The 24,562-nt window shown below is 40.6% G+C and overlaps 1 protein-coding gene across 1 annotated transcript; it reads right to left on the bottom strand.

Annotated features, from left to right (window-relative positions):
• Window positions 1-510: 510 nt before the first annotated feature.
• On the bottom strand, window positions 511-22,090 carry rrp1 (ribosomal RNA processing 1). Its single transcript, XM_084123010.1, has 17 exons — window positions 21,878-22,090; window positions 20,594-20,885; window positions 20,278-20,360; window positions 18,911-18,968; window positions 18,468-18,553; window positions 18,287-18,348; window positions 15,686-15,815; window positions 11,326-11,390; window positions 11,013-11,221; window positions 7,726-7,820; window positions 7,382-7,479; window positions 7,244-7,263; window positions 7,057-7,155; window positions 5,148-5,689; window positions 4,966-5,070; window positions 1,325-1,373; window positions 511-1,153 (listed from the first exon to the last, which is right to left on the bottom strand). Exons 2-17 carry the CDS (start codon window positions 20,718-20,720, stop codon window positions 999-1,001), a joined length of 1,983 nt encoding a protein of 660 aa, XP_083979136.1. The 5' UTR covers window positions 20,721-20,885; window positions 21,878-22,090; the 3' UTR covers window positions 511-998.
• Window positions 22,091-24,562: the final 2,472 nt, after the last annotated feature.

The following is a 24,562-nucleotide window of genomic DNA, read 5'->3' as shown; positions in this document are numbered from 1 at the left end:
TTTAAAGAAAAAATCCAGCTTTTAATGTTGTTTATATGTCTTTACATGCGTTAAGACAAAGCATGTGTAAATTCATAAGTTGACAGCATTGCTGAGTATTTCCTCCTTAAAACTGCAGTGAACCAAAGACAGTCTCAAAAACACGCTTTGAAATCGCTGGTGTTTCTGACGTCACAAACTACCTTGTAGCCAATCAGATCAACGTGTGATCGTCAACGAGTGGATCTCTGAGCTGAGTGAGTGAGTGAGTGGAGGCGGGGCTCATTTGCATATTCATAGAACCGCGCATACTAAATGAGACGAGAGTGTCAAGTTACATTCAAGTGTTTTAAGGCATGAAGAATGTATTCATTCAATGAAAAAACGTTTAAATGTGTCATTTTGGTGATCAGAGATGAGTTAAGAAATAAAACTGACTACAGGGGACTTTAACCTGATTTACAAAACAGCACTGCAACTTTTACAAAATCAAGAGCAAGAATGAGAAAGTGATGTTATTATTCACTGAAATAGAAAACAGAGGATCGGTTTATTCAGATTTGTGATATACACGTGAAAACACACTTTCATCATCACTCATCCGGACAGCGCAAGCAAACCTCTGACGCTTCATGTTGTAAAAGCTGCGGTCAGATTTCATGCGTGCGACTGAACTCCATCATCAGGTCATCAGCAGTTTCCCGAGAGACTGGGATTCACTCACTAGAGCAGGGATGAACATCCGGTCCAAGAGGAACAGTTCATCAACTGTAGAAACTAAAACTCTTGTTTCTGACAGTGTTCACTCATCATGAAAACACCTATGACAATCTGAAATGATCCAAACGGTCTAAAAAAGCCAGAGTAAAATATTGCAGCTCTCACTTTACATGTAGGAAGGAGAGCAAAACATGAGCACACTTTAAAAGTGAATATAAAATACATCTTTAGGCAAGTTCTTTTTCTAAAGAGACTTCAGTAGATTAAAGTTCACAGAGAGGAAAGTACGAAGCTTTATTTTAAAAGAAGTCTGCGGCCGTGGCTCTTCTGGGGACGGCGGGCGACGCTGTGGGCGACTTCAACACGCTGGTCTTCGGGGTCCTCTTGGGGTCAAAGGGCACGCGGGCCTGACTGGCCACACCGACCCGCGAGCTGCGGTCGCTCTTCCTGAACTCTGCGACACACACACACACACACACACACACACACACACACACACGGACATTTCTTCAATAATATTACAATGATTTTACAGGTTTATTTGCCAGAAGTGCCTGAGAACCCCTGGAGCTCCACAAACGCTAGTGTTGCGTACTCCATTTACACTAATAAAACACACACATACCCATGGTTTTATTATTCTTGAGGCCAAATCTGACTTTCTTCGGCAAAACCTGGAGGAGAAAACAATTAAAGAAATGTAAGATTAAGAAACAACTTTAGAAAGATCCAGGCAAGTTAAACGCAGAGCTTTTATAATCATCTTTAAGAGCTGCACAGATAACATTAATACCGTGATGAGGGGACGCAAGCCACTGTTTACGTAACATCCCAAACCATAGGACGACTGTAAAAACCATGATTTCCACAACTTCAGCTCAAATACCGTTTTGACAAAAACATTTGTTTAAATGTGAGGTTTATAATTTTATAAGCAAACAGATGAGTCAAAATAAGTGATTATATATTAATAGGGTAACACTTTACAATGTTCATTAGTAAACATTATTGTATTAACTAACATGAACCATGAGAAATACATTTGTTACAGTATTTATTCATCTTTGTTAACGTTATTTAATAAAAATAGTCATTCATTGTTTGTTCATGTTCGTTCACAGTGTATTAAATAATGTTAACGATTTTAATAATGTATTAGTAAATGTTGAAATTAACATTAACACAGATTAATAAATGCTGTATAAGTGGAGTTCATTATTAGTTCATGCTAATTAATGTAGTTAATGTTAACTAATGAACCTTATTGTAAAGTGTTCGCATTCATTTAAAATATGATTATATATATTTATATTCTAGATTCATTATTATTTCTAAATGTATTGAATGCGCATTAGTTTATGGATCCAGCGGTCAACATTTGCAGCACTGCGTGTAAGATTAGGGGTCGATCTTCACAGTAGACTGAAGAAAAGCATCAGACGCTCTGAATGATAATGCAGTCTCTCTCTCTGACAGTAGATGGCGCTTATGAGACCGCAGATATACAGCGTTACCCCGGTAAGCAGAGCAGCGATGCGCTCATAACTACTTTATTAGGCATTATACGGAGGAAATATAAATAAAAAAAAACATGCAATCATAACTTTTTTAGATTTTGCAGGTATGATATAAACACCATAAAGTAAATAGTCATAATTCATCAACAGTAGACATGCAGCGCTCACATGTATTTAATCAAATCATTGCCTTTTGAAGTTTAATAAATCACATCAAGTCATATCGCAATTCCTGTTTTTTCTTCCCCAAATTTAAGATCTTGAAATTACAACTTTTATTTACCATTACCAAGATATTTAAAGTCCCCCTGTGGTGTAAATCCAGCTTTTAATGTTGTTTGTGTGTCTATGTGGTGTTTTTAATCTGCTTTAAGACAAACCATGTGTAAATTCATAAGTCGACACCATTGCTGAGTATTTCCTCCTTAAAACTGCAGTGAACTAGCCTGGCAAGCCTACATCAAGATGTTAGGTCTGGCAACTCTCCATAGACACGGCTCAATCCGAGGGGCGGATAAACGGCTGTCTTTCAGATTCCCTCTGCAGGCAATAGGACAGCGCTTCAACCAACCAGAGCGTTTCCCAACAGCGGAGCTGACGTTAGTTGATAGATTCAACTTTTGAATCTGGCTGGCAAGACTACGAACACATCTTCCTTTTTTAAGAATGACTTCAGTGCCGTTCTTTGCTCTTTTCTCAAAGAAAAACTTAACTCCAAGTCCTCCAGAGTCGCGGCCAAAGCCGATTCGAAAGACTGTTCTCCAGCAGCCGCCATTCTTTGTTTTCAAGTAGCAGGAACCGTCGCAACTCTGTCGTCATTATGTTAAGCCCGCCCCGCCTACTCTATACACGCCGTGATTGGCCTGACCCAATTTAGGTTTTTACAGCTCCGAAAGTCAACGGAGAGTTGCTAGACTGCGCTGGCTGCTGCCGCTAGGGTGCGTCTAGATTTCTAGGCTAGCAGTGAACCAAAGACAGTCTCAAAAACACGCTTTGAAATCGCTGGTGTTTCTGACGTCACAAACTACCTTGTAACCAATCAGATCAACGTGTGATCGTCAACCAGTGGATCTCTGAGCTGAGTGAGTGAGTGGAGGCGGGGCTCATTTGCATATTCACCGCGCATACTAAATGAGGCAAGGGTGTCGAGTTACAGTCAAGATATTTTAAGGCATGAAGAATTTTTTTTCCAAGGAAAAAACTGACTACAGGGGGACTTTAATACATTTTATGGATGTCAGTTTCCTGACGTCAGATGAGCTCATATCTAGGGATGGGTATCGTTAAGGTTTTAACGGTATTACTACTCTTACCGATACTTCTTATCGATCCGGTACTTTAACGGTATTCTTATCGGTTCTTTTTGTTATATTAAAAAAAGGGAAAAAAAATCATTTAGAACATAAATAATATTGCTTTATATTCTGAAATGTTACATATATATAAAAGCAATGCTTTAACAAAACAAATAAAACATATGTTATCCAGAAGGATGCAGGCTTTTGTGTTTTATATACAGAAGACATAGGACACCAAAAACAAAGTACAAACATGGTCAAAAAAAAAACGTATACAATAAAACAAATATACAAATTATATACCCAGTGCTTTAATTTCAGTAATGTCTGACATTACTGTTCAGGAGTAATATGGGCTAAAAATACATCTAATAAAGTCAGTTGTAAAATAACACTGCATAGTTTATCATAGATAGATTAAAGCTTATAAAAGCCAAAATTATTCATTCAAGAGCTGCGACTGATTTTCTCTTTGCCTTTTGTTGTTTGATTCACATTAATGGAGCAATCGTCAGCAGGTTTATTAGACTGATGCCTCTTTAAGACCAAATGCAGATCTAATCATTATTACGCATCATATTTTCTCAAAACTATTTACGCCCATAAGACATAAACTGTGTAAATGAATAAACTGTTTACGTGAATCTCCAAGACGGCCATTTTTACGTATTTGTGTGTATATTTGATCGTTTAGATGCGCACACAAAGCCCAAAATATATGTTGCTTGTCTCGTTGCGGTGTGTTTCGGAGCGCGCGCCGCATTTGGAACAGCGTCTATTGCTCAATTTTGGTGCTTTTAATAGCCTTTTATTATCAAACGTGTCCCACAGTTTAGCAACAGTATAGACTACATTTTACAACAATCACCGATCGTGCAGATTCTGACGTTACGTTTGGGTTTAGGGAGAAATGACAGCGCACCGCTGTGAAGGGAAGGCAGTTGCGCCAGACAGAATGCAGCTTTAGTTTATAATGGTTATACCTCAAATATCTTCTTTTTTATAATCATTGGAAGCCAAAATCTAAAATAAAATTAGTTTAATATCAAAGATCTAAAGTGTAACCGTTTGAATGTTCTGTCCTCATCGTCACTCATTAAGCAGGGCTGTTGTGTTGTGCGCGCCGTGGCTCCGCGTGAAAGATCGCTCTCTCTCTCTCTCTCACACACACACTCTCTCTCTTTAGCAAAAATGCATCACAGACAAATGGTTCAAAATTATTATATATAGAAGTGGCTGGCGAGATTAAATTTGCAAGATAATAATTTCTTAATAGCAATAATAAATGGCACGTGTACTTTCTTAATTTCTCCAGTACCGACAGCAGAACCCATAACGTCCGAGCTTATCGATCCAGCGGTCTTTCATAATTCAGCACCGGGGCCCGTTTAATACCGGGTTTCGGTACCCATCCCTACTCATATCTGTGAGCCGGAAGAGAAGGTTTGTACCTTTTTACTGAGCATGTATCCCGCAGCTTTACAGAAGAGCGGCGCGGGCGCTTTCTTCTGCCGGAGCACGAACTGCTTGGGCTTGATCTGGTGTTCCTCAGCCTCCTAACGAGAGGGAACGCAACCGGTCAGAGACTCACAGATGCTGTAAACATGTGTATCAGAGAGCCTGAAAGACTTACACCGATGAGCTTCTGTCTCTTGCCGCCGGTCTCGCCCGCGTGTCCATTCACCTTCACATCTTCGTCCTTCACCCTCCTCTTCTTCCCTGGTTGGATCTGCTCAGCAGGGCCAGACTTCTGCTTCTTCTTCCTCTTCATTTTCCCAGTCGTCGAGTGCGCTGGAACCTCCTGAACCTCGAGCTCCTGATGAGCGCCTCCATTGGTGCTGGGCTCCGGCTCATCTACGGCTGGGTCCTTCTGCTTCTGCTTCTTCTTCTTGATCAGTGTTTTCCGCGAGGCTTTAGAGGTCTCCCGCTGTTCCTCCACATCGGCTGAGATAGGGTTCACTTCATGCTCTGTGTGTCCGTCTTCGGCCTTCAGCTCGTCAGGCTTGTTTTCCCCGCCTCGTTCTGATAGCTCAGCATTAGACTGGGCTAAATCTGTGGACTCGACCGGCGTCTGCTGATCCGCCTCGCCCTCAACACTCTTCAAACTTCTGTTCTTCCTCTTTTTCTTCTTGCCTTTCTTGTTTTTTTGGCTGGTGTCCTCAGTCTCTGCCTGACCTGTTGGAGATCAATCGGCCACTGACACTTCAGAAACTATTAAATACTGAGCAACTTTAAAGGAATCGTTCACTTCAGAATTAAACCTTATTAATTTACTCTCCTCCACGTCATCCAAGATGTTCATGTCTTTCTTTCTTCAGTGGAAAAGAACTGAAGGTTTCTGAGGAAAACACTCCAGGATGTTTCTCCATATAGTGACTTCAATGGGGTCCAACGGGTCGAAGGTCCAGATGTGAGTTTCAGTGCAGCTTCAGAGTCTCGACACGATCCAGCCGAGGAATAAGAGTCTGATCTAGACAAACCAGCCGACATTTTAGAACAAAATAAACATTTATATACTTTTAACCACTAATGCTGGTCTTGCACTAGCTGTGATGAGACACACATTACGTAATAACACTGAAAGGTCAAGCGTGACGTAGGTGTAAGAACAGATCTAGTGTTTTTCAAAACAAACGTGCAGAGACTGAGTCAAATGCCATTTACAAAAAAACAAATAAATAAAAGGTAAAACAACGATTTCGGACGATTTTGAAGTTGGAGGAGAAAAGAGATGGAGTTTTTCACTCTACATTTCTGACCCGGAACATGCGTGAACTTCAAAATCGTCCGAAATCGTTGTTTTACCTTTTATTTATTTGTTTTTTTGTAAATGGCATTTGACTCAGTCTCTGCACGTTTGTTTTGAAAAACACTAGATCTGTTCTTACACCTACGTCACGCTTGACCTTTCAACCTGATTACATAATGTGTGTCTCATCACAGCTAGAGCAAGACCAGCATTTGTGGTTAAAAGTATATAAATGTTTATTTTGTTCTAAAATGTCGGCTGGTTTGTCTAGATCAGACTCTTATTCCTCGGCTGGATCGTGTCGAGACTTTGAAGCTGCACTGAAACTCACATCTGGACCTTCGACCCGTTGGACCCCATTGAAGACACTATATGGAGAAACATCCTGGAGTGTTTTCCTCAAAAACCTTCAGTTCTTTTCCACTGAAGAAAGAAAGACATGAACATCTTGGATGAGGAGGGGGAGAGTGAACTATCAGGAGATTTTAATTCTGAGGTGAACTTTAATCTGTACTTGCTCTAGGATTAGCTGTTGGTAATTATGAATAAACTTACTGTTATTACAAGTAACAAAAACACTGTGAGTCTCGTACATTTTTCTATAAGTCTAGTCCAAACTAATTGTTTCACTTACACTTTTATTATTTGACGCAATTGTGTCAATGCTTCCTCTATAATTATCATCGTGATTTTAATACTCAACCACACTGCTCAGCTGACACAAGCTGAACACATCTCCATTATACGAAAAGCAAACCTTTGCATTTCTTCAGCGACTCTTGTTCTTTCTGACCTTTTTTTGTTAGTTTCTTTCTGTTTTTCCTCCGTCTGTTTTCGCTATAGTCCTCTTCATCAGTGGACACGTCCTCCACTTTATCCTGAGGGAACAGGCCTAAGCAAACACAGCACAGAAGACAGTGATGCACGTGACGGAGAGACAAACCACTTCACCAAACATGCTTGATATCAAAAGAGTTTACCTTCGCTCAAGTCCCGGAAACTTCATCCCACGGGGAAAGAGATTAAAGAAAGATTTTAAAACAAACATAACTGACAAATGTGATGTTCATTGTTTTTTATGTCTGCATGATTCTCTGTTTCAATGTGAAACTACTTACATTTTGACAAACTTGTAAATCTTGGATCGGTTAAAGCTTGGTACGTTTGAGTTACTGGCCACCTCGAAGAGTTTGTCAGCTATTGCACCGTAGTCGAACTGTACAAGACAAAACATCATCATTATTCACACACACACACACACATCTAACAGTGTTCAGCTAGATCATCTGCTGGGATAAACACATTAATGTGCCACAGAACACCTCTAGTCCTTAAGATAGGTCACTACAGCACAGGAACGCAACACTTTCAACACAAACGCTCTCATTCCTTATACTATCAAATATATTCCTTGTAGAAGAATGTTAAATAAAACGCATCAGAAAAAGCCTGCGAAACACACCTGAAGAACGGGTCCACACGCATAGTCATTTTTACGATCCATGTCGTTTGGAATTGAAAACATGTCTTCATCGCAGTCCTCCTCAGAATCTGACACTGTCAACAAAAACAACACATTTCCATCAAACGACGACTACAAATCATTTGTTTTTTTGTTCATTCATCTTTTCTTTCCCCAAATCCACCCTGAGACCATAAATATGACAGTGGCTGTGTTTACATGCACAACTTTTGTTTCAATCGAACTGAATTTATTCCGATTGGTGAACCTGAATGTAGTGTTTACATGAACGCTGGACATGTGATCTGGTTGATGTGTGTGGTTATATGTCACAAGCTTCAAATCTGAATATATTTTCTGACATGCGCACACTGCACGAATATACAGTGTTTCCCGCTGTCTGCGCATGATAACTGTTCTCCTACATCGGTTCTTTATTGGTTTTAAACAGCAGACTTAATATTAATCCATTTCTGGTCAAAATTTAGAGACAATAAACGTTGTGGCGCTACTTACATTTATCACAGTAAAAATGCCCAAAACCAGTCGTCTGTGGATGACAGTCTGAAACCAGCACTGGAGGGCCGTTGTCCTGCTCCACTTCACACACGCATGGAAAGGAGGATTATAGAATAACGGGAAACTCGTTTATACGACACTATTTAACAGGAGAACAGCTCTTTCAGCGTGCCATACATCATTACGCTATAGGGATGGGACGGTATGAAAATTTAATATCACGATTATAGTGACCAAAATTATCGCGATTATCTATTATCACGGTTTTGTTAAAACGAGATGAAAGTGTTCAAAAAGAGTTGATGCTCACACTTAAGACATTTCAACAAGTTTTATATTTGAAAATCAACAATCAACTAAGACAAGCAGCTCTATGCACTTTTTAAAGCATTTCCTTCCTTGTAATGACGGTCGTCAATAGCAAAGCATTATAACACAGCGCACATCCATTGTAACGGCCACCTAGTGTTAAGTAGTGTTCATGACATGAATGTGGATGTGCCTTTAAGATAACTTCTATGGCGTACGTTATTGTATGCATGCTGTTTTTATGTGAGCGCGCACTCACAGTGAGAGTGAGAATGCTCGCGCAAAGAGTAAGATGACCACTCTACTGCTGACCGTTGTTTTATGTTTACTTCCACTTTGATTTGTCGCGTGTTTTAGAGTGTTTTCTTTTCCCTTTTAACATTCGCTCTTCGTCATGTATGAAGAGTGTGCTTAACAGAGAAAACATCTATAAAAGTCTCGTGGAACTACCAGTTCATTTGCACTGTCTTGTATTCTTCATCTGGGCAGACTTCAGACTCTCTGACAGACGTTACACCATGTATCACAACGGACGCGCTCTCTCGTTTCATTCAAATAGCCTACAACTTGCCGTCTTGCGTCTCCGTTTGTAATTGTATTGAAAATTAAATCAGAGTTGATTTATTGTTTACAGAGTTTGATCATATTGTTGTGATCATCTTGTCTGAACGATTGTTTTGTACGCTGTACATAATGTATTTATAAACAGGTAAGATTTAAAACATTTATCTCAATTCAATGTCCCCGTAATTATGTGGTAAAAATCGGTGTAATAAGTGTATAATGAATATAAATTATTAATCCTTAAATGTCACTCTTAATAGTCTTGTTTGAACTTGTTCGTTCGTCTTTGGCTCAAAGCCACTTGCTGCGAACTTTTCTTTGCGGAAGCTTCACGTTTACTTCAAGTGATTGATATAAAATAATTCAACTTAAAACAACATTTTATGCCCAATTATTATTTCCCAGACGTAGTTTTGGTATTGAGGTCAAAGTTAACTTGCCTTGTGTTCGCTATACAACAGTCGGTGATGGTCACACAAGACGACTCGGCAGATCTGAAGTTTCCCCCTATTGCAGCGACTTTTTCTTGTGCATGTTCTGCAGACAGGGTGACCATCCTCGATTAAGTTTCCCTCAGGACTTTTGTTAAAGCCAAAATATGACCACACCTCAGAATTGGTTCTCTTAAAAGGCTGAAAAATCTCCCGAGCACGGTCACTGCCTTCTGCAATTCCTTCTTGAATAAAAAAAAACATTGCTCGCTGCGCCTGCGTCAGACTGTTGCTGGCTGAACAGGATCTAAAATCGCGATAATCAAACACGGTTTTAATGATAATTCAATTTTAAACGATATTACTAACCGTCAGTACATTTTATCGTGGTTTATACTGAAACGGGTAATCGTCCCATCCCTAGTACGCTATTTCCACGTCATTACGCCATTTCTATGTCATTGCGTTAATTCTACGTCATTACGTTAATTCTACGTCATTACGCTATAACTACGTCATTGCACGTGCGCAGTCTTTCCAGTTTCGATTTTCAATCCAATCAAGTGTTTACATGCTCTCTCAATCGGGTTAGAAAAGGAATAAACTGCCCCTTTCAATCGGATCGAAATTTCATTAGAATTAAGCTCAATCAGATCGATTAAGGTGTTTTACATGAAGGCTTTTCAGTCCGATTGAGCTGTCAGTCCCATTACTAACAGATTATTTGGTTGCATGTAGCCAGAGTAACAATTGGTTTAAGTGCAAAGGGATAAAACTCAGCTTTAAGAAACTGTGAGATGTTGTGCATTAGCGTTGCTTTGAAAACTGAACCTTCACTATGACACTTTTCCTCAGATCAACTTTGATATATTTCTAATCTACACTTCATTGGAGTCCACCTGTGGCAAAATCAACTGACTGGACATTAATTTAGGAAATCACACACCCGAATATATATGTAGGTTTTAAAGCACTTTATGTCGGCAATAAATAAAGCGATCTGATTAGCATTAGCCCTGTTTAGATCCTACTTGTTTGCCTGTCACCATATGTTAATTGAACTGTGAAATCTAACACAAGAGAAGTATGGGATGCCTCAAGGTTCAGTCTTAGGCCCTCTGTTGTTCTCCTTCTACATGTGTCCCTTAAACCCAATATAACTGTACAGTCTTTTGAATCTAAGATAATCTAGACAGATTGTTTGATGTCTTCTCAAAGAGATCGACAAGACAGACTGTGTTACAAGAAAAGGTATTTCATGCCAGACACGTCATTCTGTAACCGCACTCTTAAGTTCAAGGAGGCCATTCAAAACAGTGGATAATATCAATATACAAGCAAACGTTTCATTATTACTGACACCAATGCAACTTTTTTTCTCTCTCAATATAATTTTATATAAACCTGGTGCGAATATTATTAGTTTTGGCTAATGTTTTGGTCGTGTTCAGTCATTCTGCTCACCGTTATCCTGCGTATCTTCAGTTTTCTTCTTAGAGCGGGGTGTAGTCTTCAGCTCTGTGTTGTCCTGTTGGTTGTCAGATCCGTCACTAGCGTCCAGCTCTTCCCCGTTAGTCTGACGCATCTCTCGGAGAAGATCCTCGATGGCGAAAGGAACCTGATCTACAATGATGTCGAACACATTGCTGCCGATGGCCTTCAGCAGGACCCGACTGAACAGCAGGGAAGAAAGAAGATGATTTAACCCAGAGATTTTGATGTCAAACTTGGCATCAAAGTGGTGTATATCAACTCAAGGAGGCACTGAAGGTCGTACTCTTTGGTCTTGGCCATGGACTTGCAGAACGGCTCGATGAAGGTCAGGTTCTGTTCGGCAGTCAGCTGGAGGAGAAGATCAGAGATCAGACACTTATACACAAACATGAGGATAATGAAACGTTTAAATCTCTGGGTTGTTAGACTAAAGACTTCTGATTTGTGGTGACATGAACCGATCATCTTACTCTTTACTACTAGTTACAGCAGCAAATAAACATCAGTGAACATCCGAAGATACAGAACAACTTCCTGAAATCAATCATGTCTCATGTATTGACATCAATATGAGAACAATGTCACGTAACGTCACATTTACCTCAGAAAAGCCATTCAGTGACCATAAACTAGATAGTCAGCTAAAAAAGTAACTTGACCTCTAAATAACTTGGTAAATATTGAATAAATCTGTTAAATTCTTATAACAGGCACCATTTAAATTATATTTCTACAATGAAATGAAACAATTGCATGATTAGAGAGCAGAGCCTTTCTTTCTACAGTTTAGAACTAAAAATGTGTTTGGGTCAAAATCATGAAGCAGGACACTGTTTTTCTTCATCATCAAGTAGGGATGCAACGATATGAAAATATTTGCTGATACCGATACTTCTTTATAATTGAAAGTCGATAACCGATATTTAAAATTTTATATAATTTCGAGAGCCTGATTACGAAATAACGAAGGTCTTACCATTAAAAGCCCTGTCTCAAGCACACAAGTTCTCATTATAATTTTATGTGGCCGATATGAGGCGATGGAAAGGCGTAGCGCCAAACATTAGTCCCAAACTGATGAGTAATAACTCACTGCCTAGATCCAAAAGGAACTCAAATTCAGAAAAAAGAACTGCACACGAATATAGGCCAAAAAAGCTCACAGGATTGTATTGTCCAGAGGCCACAAATAAAGTGCAAGGTGTGCAAAACGTTTTCGGATTTTCGATATGACAGATTTTGTGCTGCACTTCACTGTATTTTCCTTTTTAGGTGATTCCAATCATATTTCAAGCAGTTCAAAACAGTCATGTTGAACAGTGCCTCAGCTGAAGGAAATACAAATGTATCAGCTTTAATATATCGGCCCAATTTTCTTATCGGCCCGATAACGATAACATTAAGAATGAACATATATCGGCTGATACCGATATGGTGGCTGATATATCTTGCATCTCTATTATGGAGTTACTTTGGAAGCTCAAAAGCTGGAGTAACGAGAAGAGACCTCACTGATTCTCTCCTGGATTAAAACATCATGAGGGAAGTTAAAGGTCCCATGACATGCTACTTTTTGTAGGCTTTAATATAGGCCTTAGTGGTCCCTAGTACTGTATCTGAAATCTCTTTCCAAAAATTCAGCCTCGGTGCAGAATTATAGCCACTACAAGCCAGTCCCAGAATGAGCTTCCTTCAGACAGGCCGTTTCGGTGTCTGTAGTAGGGCTGCAGCTATCGATTCTTTTTGTAATCGATTAATCTAGCACTTAATCGATCGATTAATCGAGTAATCGGATAAATAAAAATTAGTGTTTTTAAACAACCCAAACAAATAATGCATAACGAAAATGATGTGGCTGTAAAATGATCAAGCATTTGGCTTTTATTTCTCAAACAAAAAAACAAAAAACAGAGGTATTTATTCCAACTCCAACATTTGACTCCAAAACTAAGCCTATTTATTGTACTTTTTACCCATTTAGTGTTTATAAGTGCCAGTGCCAACAATTATATAACAATACAGTTAAGTCAACTTTATACTGTAAAACATGTATAACATGTAAAACTATGAATACAAACTTAAATAGTAAAGGCCATTTGGCCTTAGTTTTGTACAACATTACAAAAAAAGGATTGCACCTTCTGCAAATTACCCACCGGAGAACAAAAATAAATGAAATGAATATAAAATATCAAGCCCAGCAGGTACACAATGTATACAATTTATAAAAAAAAAAAAATTATAATAAGTGTAGCTTTGAAAAGGGGAATGTTTAATTGCAATTATGCATTTTGTTAAATAGAAAAAGAACAGCATTTTGTTTTTCACTTAGGCTAGTTGAAGTATATTAGCACGTTTTGTAGTATTATATTTTTTTGTTAATTGAAAATGTGCTATGCTCAATTACTTTGGTAGCCGATTATGTCTTCCCCAAAAGTACGAGTGGATTTGGAGAAGCAGGCTGGGGAGTTTCATTTTTTGTTGTTGTCTGTAACTATTTGGCAGACGTGACATAGCCTACAAACAAGGTCTCGCAAAGACTGCAATACAGTATTTATTCCTCATCACGTCCCGGTGTATACAGTGAATGCATGCTGAAATTATTGTTGCGTGGGTACATAAAAGTTTAAGCATATGTGATATTGCCGCAATTGGTCTGACTGGCGCGTGAGAGAGACGAGGGTGCGTGTGCGTGCGTGTGTGTGTGTGTGTGTGTGTGTGTGTGTGTGTGTGAGAAGGGGTTCTTTTTTTAGGCTATACTCTAATTGAACGTGAATACGTTTACTACTTTAAAACATCAAAGCTAAACACCATATCTAGTCAAACCGCATCACGACATCACTACAAATACAGTATGGGATTAAAATCAGCGAACATCAGTGTATAGGCTTCGGCACAGGCAGAAATATTGGCGCTGTGTCAAAAAAATGCGGGGGACAGAATCTTTACCTTGTTTCAGCGACGCTGAAAGGAAGCGATCACGAACTTTAGACATTCTCTGGCGTTTATGGACATCTTTACTCTCTGCCATCGCGCCAACTAAATTCAAAATGTATCACGCGCTATGGTGTGCTTCCCCTGAACATTGAACAACGGTCCGTGTGAAACAATCAGATCCCTGCGCGTATAGTGCGCATCATAGGAATTTAACGAGGCTTCGAGGCAGAGTTTTTGCCTCGAGGAATTTTTGTAATCGAGTAAATCGAGTAACTCGATGAATCATTGCAGCCCTAATCTGTAGCCTTAAATGCTAATGAGGAGAAAGGCGGCGCAAGGTGGAGGGTGGGTGTGGCCTTGACCATCTTGCGCAACGGTACCATGCATGTTTACGTTGGATATAGCAATGGCACGAAGACACGCAGTCGTTCAAGCATTTCAGTTTGACCCAGAATCTGATCCAGATGGAGAAGCAACAGATGAAGAAGTTGCAACTCAGCGGCTCCAGCAGGACGTTTCCGAATGGTTAGTTTAAAATATTATGTCTGGATACGGTACTTTATTCGGATGGTTTACAGTTATTATCATGTAGCTAACGCTAACCTACTGTTGCCTTTTCATGAGAGATCTGTAACGTCTGTAATTTATCTTATTACAATTACATCAAGCTCTGCGATCTTGAAATGCAGATATCTCACGCGCCATATAACCAACAGGAGAACGGTTATCCAAATAACAAAGTGTAACGTTACAACACTCGCGTTACAGTGTGTGTATTCACACACATAAACTGCATAGCTAATGTTACAGCCACATTCTACGTGTAACAATCTAGGTAACCATAAACAGTACATTTACATTTTTACATTTATTCATTTAGCTGACGCTTTTATCCAAAGCGACTTACAATTGCTATATATGTCAGAGGTCGCACGCCTCTGGAGCAACTAGGGGTTAAGTGTCTTGCTCAGGGACACATTGGTGTCTCACAGTGGATTCGAACCCGGGTCTCTCACACCAAAGGCATGTGTCTTATCCATTGCGCCACCACCACCCTACAGTAAACAGTAAACAGTAAAGCAACACACTTATATATCATTAGTTGACTTACTTGTCCGAGGTGTGTAGCTGAGTTAAAGAGAGTGATCCAGACTTTAGTTTCAGACGTTCAGCAAGCCCAGCTCTGTATTGACCCTTCGGTGTTCATTTGTACATCCAATTATTGAGCAATTATTATGCTTCGCTCGCTCAAAAGCCATGATATCTCTCGTGGACAAACTAAAATCGCGCGCGCGTTCTTACTTCCTAGCTAATTTTCTCATGGGCGGAAACTATTCTCTGGGTGGGCAAAGCAGAGAAAGGGGAGGTAACATTTCCTCCTTATGACGTCATAAGGAGGAGATTCAAGATCAGCGCGTATGAGCCTCCATTTTCTCAAAGGCAGAGAAAGATAACAAAAGCTCGATTTACACCGATTGAAATTTCTAGAAACTTGGGGACCATTTACAGGCTAGGGGAACTATTAATGTTAAAAAAACTCAGAAAGTGAAAGTTTCATGTCATGGGACCTTTAAATAATGAATGATAAGGTACTTCTGATGAAGGGGATTACATGCTTTACTATTACAAACAGATATGAAGCCCTATGAAAGATGTGACCAGGAACACTCAGGCTTCCTGTGCCTTATCAGGCCGGCGGGCGTTACCTGTGCGTAGCCGACGTGGGCCAGCTCAGCGGTGTAGAGGTCCAGCACATGCAGGACGAGCCCGGCCGGAGCAGCACTGGAGCCGTGCAGGAGCTGATCCGAGAACAGCTGCAGGAACTCAGACACCACACTGCACACACACACAGACACACACGCGCGCATACGCATATACTTCAATGTTCTGTCATTATGGGCTCCTGAGAGTAGACTGATCTGAACTTACAATATCAGAATCGCAATAATCAAGAAGCATGTTTAATCAATTTAAAGCGGTCCTTGATTATGATTTCACTTTAACTTTAGTTAGTGTGTAATGCTGCTGTTCTGCAATGTTTTTAACACTGTTCCTGAACATTATAACCTCAACGTTTGCGCTGCACATTTTATGGATCTACAAAAAATAAAAACACCCCACACTGAAACGTCCTGTGAAATCAGTTCAGCACGACCCTCTTGTTTGTGAACATTGTCAGGGTCTGAATCGGGCTCAAAATGGTTTGAAATGGACGCCATTAATATTTTCATCTGAGTAGAGCTCACGGTTATGATGGGTCGGGTACAATCTCTAATCTCTGCCAATCACAACACACTGGGCCAGCTAACCAATCCCAGCACACTTCGTATTACAGAAGGAGGGGCTTCAGTGAGAACCAGACTGAGGAGAGAGGAGCTGTAATAATGTCAAATATGTGAAAAATAATGCATATTTTGAACTAGGGCTGTCGCGGTGAAGGAATTTCCCTTGCGGGAATTTTGAGTGGCTCAATAGTGCGGTATGCGATATTATTGCCATTTATCCATCTATTTAGATATATTTATATTTATATTTATTTGTTGCTATAAATAGGTTTTACCATGTGGTCAGCGTGCTCAAAAACGAGCAGCCTACATTTTCAGTAACCAATGTAACAAACTAAACAGCGTCTCTGCGCACTGAGCTGTCAATCAGCACGCATTACGTTGTTACGGCAATGGACTGTCTTTGAGTGAATCATTAAACCGTCCATTCAACGAACATGTTCAAAAATGCTGATTCTTTAAAAGATAGTAGTGAAACAAGTTGTTAAGCTCCACTTTTCAAGGCTGAGCTGACCAGCAATGCGTCGCATGGGTAACGCTGAAGCTGACGCTTAAATGGCATTGATTCAATGCGTGACTCGCTGCTTTTTGATTCCCGCGGCTTCCTCGCGCTGTGGATGCTGACCAGCGCTGTCGCTGATGCCATTCACGGTAAATCCCCTTAAACGTTAAGAGGATGACACGGCAAATATTTCGCTTTCCTTGGACACGGAAAGCTTTTCACGCATATGACTTGACCTCAAAGACAGACGCAGGTCTGTTAAGTCTTACGTGCAAATCAATGAAGCCTCTGTACAAATCACCATGATAAAAACAGTCTCATTATCATTATTAACTTATTTAACATTCAATACACATGCACAAAGTTCAAAACAAGAAGGGTATTGCCTTATGAAAAAAGAAAACATGCGAATATCACGGTTGCTATGGTTACTTGCATTCCTCTGCGGTGGGCTTCTCAGTAGCGCGGTTTTACAGTTTTGCGGTTATCACGGCAGCCCTATTTTGAACAATCAAGCATGAAAACATTCTAGTACACTCCAAACACAAATTCAAGACTTCGCAAAAGGGCATGATAGGGTCCCTTTAACTCATAAAACTAACAAAAGTGTTGTTTTTTTTAATAACAACTAAACTGTTTTTTTTTAACAATAATATGAAAAATTTACAGAGCCAGCGTGCAGACTTCAGATTTACGGTCTTCATTATCACCATTACAGCTGCACAATTCTGGACCAATTGATTTTGGTTTAAAATAGAGATCAAGGCCCCGCCCTCACTCTCGGTGTGAAATAATTATAGAAATTTAGATATTACATTTAAAGCTCCAATCTCCTCAGTCCTCCGAAGATCCCCCAAAAAAGTCTGTTGGTGCTTCAGTGACTACTTCGCTCAGAGAACCTGTCAATCACAGCTGTCAATCATGACGTCACACCACCGTTTTTATAGCATCAAATAACTAACTAAAAATAAACTTACTTTAAAAACAAACACTTGAATTTATATCAGCGTGACAAAAACGACAGTAAATGACAGACACCACCTTCGGAAAAAAGCTATTTAAACTGTAATTAAATTGTTTAGTTGGTCTCACGTCCCGTTGAATAACATGGGGAGGCGGGGCTTATGACCTATACTAGGACCCGCCACCGGGGGGCGATCGAGACGCTTTCAGGGCTTGTGCGGCACGCTTGGTCTGAACTAAACACTTTTATCCAGTACTTCTGTGATAATCTGAGTTATTGTAAGAGAAATAATGATACTGCGTGTTGAACAGACTGTTAGTGAAGCGGTTTCATATTCATGCCAACGGCTCTCTCTGGGTCAGAACACACATCTGAGTCGCTGTCGTGCAGAAATCAGATCGAGTGTGTTTGAGTCGAGATTGTTAATCGTGACGCTCTTGTCATCACTTGATTACGTGTACAGCCCTACTTTTGATTTATTCGACCAAATGTTGCCAAACGTGTGTTATATAGTAGACTTGACTTTAGCCGCTGCACGTCTCAGTGAGAGCATTACCTGGACTCCCACTTCCGTCTCTTCAGCATCTGGAACACCTCCCGGAACATGAAGCGGACCAGCTGATGAGGAGACAGAAGACAGAGGTTGAGATTCACACACACACACACACACACTGACTGGTTAGATGTGAAACACAGGTCCAGCGTGAGCACTGAGCGCTGCGCAGAGGCGGCCTGACCTGGAAGAACTTGTCCATGCGGAGCCGGTCGATGCCGGTCCACTCTCTCTTCACGGTCTGCAGGAACGCCTTGAAGAACAGCAGCTCTGCGGAGAGAGGAGAGCAGGTTCACACACACACACACTCATACACACACATGCCACTGCTACAGGTGAGGATCATCTCACACACACACACACACTCACTCACTCATACACACACATGCCACTGCTACAGGTGAGGATCATCACACACACACACACACAGCACTGGCGTCTCTGAGACACGTCTCCATCAGTCCAGCTCAGAGGTTCAGTAGGGGACGCTGCACTGACTCCAGTGTCGGTCGAACTGACTGAAGATCTGAACTAGCATCATGGGTCACATGACCATCTGTGTTCACAGCTTTATATGTGGCTTTATTCTCACAGGACAGAAGCGAACGAAGGGTTTATTAGACTTACGGCTGTCGAGGGTCTGGAAGCTGTGGAGGAGCCGGGAGATCTTAGAGGACAGCTCCTCCTGAACACATGAACATCAGGTTATGAGAGTGTGTGTGTGTGTGTGTGTGTGTGTGAGAGACAGTTCCTCCTAAACACATGAACATCAGCTTATGAGTGTGTGTGTGTGTGTGTGTGTGATGATCCTCACCTGTTGCAGTGGCATGCGTGTATGAGTGTGTGTGTGTGAGTGTGTGTGTGTGTGTGTGTTGATCCTCACCTGTAGCAGTGGCATGTGTGTATGAGTGAGTGAGTGTGTGTGTGTGATGATCCTCACCTGTAGCAGTGGCATGTGTGTATGAGTGTGTGTGTGTGTGTGTGTGATGATCCTCACCTGTAGCAGTGGCATGTGTGTATGAGTGTGTGTATGAGTGTGTGTGTTGATCCTCACCTGTAGCAGTGGCATGTGTGTATGAGTGTGTGTGTGTGATGATCCTCACCTGTTGCAGTGGCATGTGTGTATGAGTGTGTGTATGAGTGAGTGTGTGTGTTGATCCTCACCTGTAGCAGTGGCATGTGTGTATGAGTGAGTGAGTGTGTGTGTGTGTGTGATGATCCTCACCTGTAGCAGTGGCATGTGTGTATGAGTGTGTGTGTGTGTGTGTGTGTGTGATGATCCTCACCTGTAGCAGTGGCATGTGTGTATGAGTGAGTGAGTGAGTGAGTGAGTGAGTGAGTGTGTGTGTGTGATGATCCTCACCTGTAGCAGTGGCATGTGTGTATGAGTGTGTGTGTGTGTGTGTGTGTGTGTGTTGATCCTCACCTGTAGCAGTGGCATGAGTGAGTGAGTGAGTGAGTAAGTGTGTGTGTGTGTGTGATGATCCTCACCTGTAGCAGTGGCATGTGTGTGTATGAGTGAGTGAGTGTGTGTGTGTGAGATGATCCTCACCTGTAGCAGTGGCATGTGTGTGTATGAGTGAGTGAGTGAGTGTGTGTGTGTGTGTGATGATCCTCACCTGTAGCAGTGGCATGTGTGTGTATGAGTGAGTGAGTGTGTGTGTGTGTGTGAGATGATCCTCACCTGTAGCAGTGGCATGTGTGTATGAGTGAGTGAGTGTGTGTGTGATGATCCTCACCTGTAGCAGTGGCATGTGTGTGTATGAGTGAGTGAGTGAGTGTGTGTGTGTGTGTGAGATGATCCTCACCTGTAGCAGTGGCATGTGTGTGTATGAGTGAGTGAGTGAGTGAGTGTGTGTGTGATGATCCTCACCTGTAGCAGTGGCATGTGTGTGTGTGTGTGTGTGTGTGAGAGAGTGAGTGAGTGAGTGAGATGATCCTCACCTATAGCAGGGGCATGTGTGTGTGTGTGTGTGTGTGCATGATGATCTCACCTGTAGCAGTGGCATGTCCTGCATCCACACACAGTAGAATAAACCCTTCCAGATCTTCATCAGCTCATCCTCACCAAACCCCCCTGAAACAGACCAGACCAGATCACAATCACTCACTCAACACACACTCACTCAACACACACACTCCCTGAAGTGCAGAGAAACACACCACACTGCCGTGTGTGTATATAACGAGTCTGATATAAGAGTGTGTGTTTACCCTGAGTCTGATATAAGTGTGTGTGTGTATAACGAGTGTGATATAAGAGTGTGTGTTTACCCTGAGTCTGATATAAGAGTGTGTGTGTGTGTTTACCCTGGGCTCTCCCCGAGCGCACACTGATGTACTTCCTCAGCTTCAGCAAGGCTTTGCTCCTCTCGGGCTTCTCGTTGGACGCGAGCTTCTGCGCGAAGATGATCTCTGCCGCTTGTATCGGTGCCATTTCTGTGTGTCTGATCTCCCTCACACACGCGTCAACTCTCACACACACATGCGCTCCTCCTCGTGCCCGCGGCGCGCGCTGATGACGTCACGCGGGCGCAGGTCTCGCGAGCGCCACTGGAGGGCAGCGTTTCTTCCACATAGCATTTATTGCAGAAAATGACAACTGATCAAAATAACAAAAACACCGACAGACAAGACAGAGTAATGGTTATTTTTGATATGAAACAAATTATCAGCTCTCAGATTCTGTCAATTTTATTATGAAATTCAAACAATAAATGGCGTTTGTAAATGTGTCGTGATAGATCGATCATCTCTTACTCTTCTTTAGGCTACTAGTACTAAATAAACACGAATGAACAATAGGCATATTGAAAGATATAGTACAACTTACCGAAATGTATGCCTCTGATTAATCCGTGTTTTTCAACCGTGGTAAGAGGTCAATTAAACAGGTAGAGAACAATGTCGCATAACTTTATTTACCTCAGGAAAGCCATTTAATAACCATATAATAGGCTAACAAAATTAGCTATAGAGAGGAGTGTTTATATTTAATTTATTTATATTAACGCATTATATTTAATTTAAGTTGTTATTTTTAACCTTTAACAATAATACCAGCTGACATACGACATACATAGAATACATACAACATACTATCAACATATCACATGCAATATACAATACATACATAAGTTCTAAACCAAGTAAATTACACACTGGCCATTGTGCAACCCACCTATGATCACTATAATAAAGGAAGGAAACATTTTTCCCTAAATGGATAACTTGCCATTTAATGCCTTATTGGACAGAGGGACAAAGGAGATCTTAAAGCGGTTGAGCGACTGAGAGACTCTGAAGCGTCGAGGGAAGAAGCTGGTCCTCAGGGTGGAGGACATGAGCAGGTCAGAAATAACTTTCTGTCTTTGTTTTGTCAAAAAGAGCCTGAAGTGTGGGATGCTGCTTGACTCACATTATTTTCATGGCTCTTTGTGTTATGCTGGGTACACACCAAAAGATAATCGGGCTGATTTTGGGCCGATTTCCCCCCTTCCGACAATCCTAGTTATGTCCCGATTATCTTGATGGTTCAACAGATTATTTTATCAGATTTTCCCTTGGTGTGAGGTGTGTTAAGAGTGTCCTAACCTGCTCGGAAGAACGTCGGAGCCGCTCCGATCGCGAATCGTAAATATTCAACATGTTTAATATTTACGATCAGAAATCCTGATGTGTGAGGGGAACCCCGAGGACAAACGCGCACACGTTCTGGAGATTATCACGTGAAACAAAACAATATCCAATCAGAAAGCGAGCTGATGGAAGACAGACACGGTCATTCTCACACACACACACACACACACAAACACACACACACACACACACACACACACTTGCAGGAAGCTGAGTGTTAAGATTTAATATTCATAAGTGTAAATTTGGAGGAAACAAGCCTTTGTTTTTTATTTTAAGAGCAGACATTTTACAATAACTAAAAACACAATATTGGGTTTGAAAAATAAGAAAGCTGCAAAGTGCATTTCAATCTGTAAACATTTTAAATTTTTTGTTTAACTTTTAAGTTTGTCACTGTTTATGTATATGTCTTTTTATGTTTGTTTATCGGCTTTACTCTTTGTACCCCCCTGACTGTAATTGTAATTCTTAAAATCAATTAAAAAAAAGATTAAAAAAAGAGGGATTATAACTTTTTCTAAAGAGACAATAAATCAAATGAAGAATAAATAAAGACAATAAAGAATGAATATATTTCTGTATAAAAGGTTATATATGGGCTAATGGTGGGTACAATGGGTTTTTTTTCACTTGAATTTTATGTGAAAATCATTCCAAACACTATCGCAATTTCTTCCTGCATATCGTCCGCCGTGCTTATTCTGAAGTCTCGCGTTATTTTGCGAGAATTCCTGTGTTCACAGTTGAGACTCTGGTTGAAAATCTGTTCGTGTGTGGTGTGCTGTCTTGTCTTATCATGGCACACCACACACTATAGGAGCAAAATGCTTAAATCTAGGATTTTTTGTCCTCATGTTTGTGGTCTATCACATTTTGAAAATCTTATAAGATGTAAAAAATCTTTTGGTGTGTACCCAGCATTAGCCATGTAATCTGAGCTTTCAGTTGAACACTAAGATTGCCAAACCAGCTGAAATACCGTACAGCAGAATGCTCTCAATCACAGCATGGTGGAAGAGAAGCAGCACTTTCTGGTTAACACCAAAGACCCTCAGCCTACGAAGAAAATATAGTCGCTGTTGGACCCTAGACTTTACCTGAACACTCCATGTCAGTTTATTATCAATGTAGATGCCCAGATAAGAGACTTGGGATCAAACACCATCTCCACTGTTTTCTTCGTATTAATGGTAAGAAAATGGGTGTCACACCACTGGACAAAATCCTGAACCTCATATTTATATTTAACTACATCTGATGTATCTAATATGAGACCCAGGATAGCTGTATCATCAGAGAACTTTATCATATAATTATTAACAGTACTGCATGTGCATTCATTGGTGAATAATGTGAAGAGGCCTGGAGAACCGACACACCAGTACTGATGGTTAAAGGTTCAGCCCTAACCGGCTGACTACGACTGGTCAGAAATGTTGAGATGTTTGTATGCGAACTGATAAGGATCTAACTGTGGGCCGACATCTAGCTTTACTTTGCTCATAATGAGCTTTTCCATGCACTTCATCACAACAGAAGTTAAGGCAATAGGCCTAAGATCATTATTCTCCTGTGGACAGGGCTTCTTAGGGACAGGTATAATAATTGCCTTTTCCCATTGTGCTGGTTCAGTGTGAGACTGGAGGGACATCTGGATAATGGGGCACCAGGCAGGGGTCAGTTCATCTGCACATGTTTTTAACAGAAAAGCAGAGATGCCGTCTGGACCTGTGGCCTTGTTTACATTGATTAGCTTGAAGACCTTGTTGATGGATTTAGGGTTAATCTCTGACCTATCAGCATCATCATTAATAATACTGTAAAGCACCATATCACATTCAACCCAGAAATCATAATCGCCAAACCTCTGGTAAAAATAATTCAACTCATTTGCTTTTGTCAGTTCAGCTATGACATGCAAGGGTTTCCCTGTCGGTTTCATACTGTATTTGTTGCTATCCTCAATGAGTCCCATAGTTTTTTAGAGTTAGTTAAAAGTATATATATATATATATATATATATATATATATATATATATATATTTCTTCTTTTTTTTTTTTAAATGACAGATCATTTCGCTAGATAAGACCCTATTCCTCAGCTGGGATCGTGCAGAGCCCTTTGAAACTGAATTGATTTGGACTTCAACAATTTGGTGACCGTCCATTGTGTGGAGAAAAATCCTGAAATGTTTTCTTCAAAAAACTTAATTTCTTTTCCACTGAAGAACGAAAGACATTTACATCTTGGATGGCATTGGGGTGAGTAAATTATCAGGAAATTTTCATTTTGCAGTGAACTAATCCTTTAAAGCTTTGCCTATAGGATAAAATAAAAATAATAATGAGAAGAAATAAAACAAACAGTTGGGAAAAAAAAAGAGAAAATAATATGTTAAAAGATAGCCATAAAAATAATGGCCAACTATTTGGCATTTTAAGTTAGTTTGGTTATGGTTAGAAAAAGGAACACACACCAAACCACAACAAGTGCAGTGTACGCTGTAGTGAAGTGTTGGTGGATGAAGGTCACCAGAGCTGATTCATATTAAGCTGAAAGAACCGAGTGACTATTACATCAGCTATGATTTAGAGACTTGTATGAGAACGGCAGACGTGTGTCTACAGTCGGAGAGG

This window comes from Abramis brama (assembly GCF_963993115.1).
Source record: "Abramis brama genome assembly, chromosome: 8".
In the NCBI taxonomy this organism is placed as follows: domain Eukaryota; kingdom Metazoa; phylum Chordata; class Actinopteri; order Cypriniformes; family Leuciscidae; genus Abramis; species Abramis brama.
Note: the sequence above shows the minus strand (reverse complement) of the source record. Positions and strands in the feature narration are given on the sequence as shown.

What these genes read in the sequence shown, in the direction of transcription:
- rrp1 (XM_084123010.1), bottom strand. Translation starts at nt 20,720, where the DNA reads ATGGCACCGATACAAGCGGCAGAGATCATCTTCGCGCAGAAGCTCGCG. An exon ending in AGAGACAGAAGCTCATCGGT is followed by an intron (nt 5,071 to 5,147) that starts GTAAGTCTTTCA and finishes CCCTCTCGTTAG; the next exon opens with GAGGCTGAGGAACACCAGAT. An exon ending in GATACATGCTCAGTAAAAAG is followed by an intron (nt 1,374 to 4,965) that starts GTACAAACCTTC and finishes TTTCTCCTCCAG; the next exon opens with GTTTTGCCGAAGAAAGTCAG.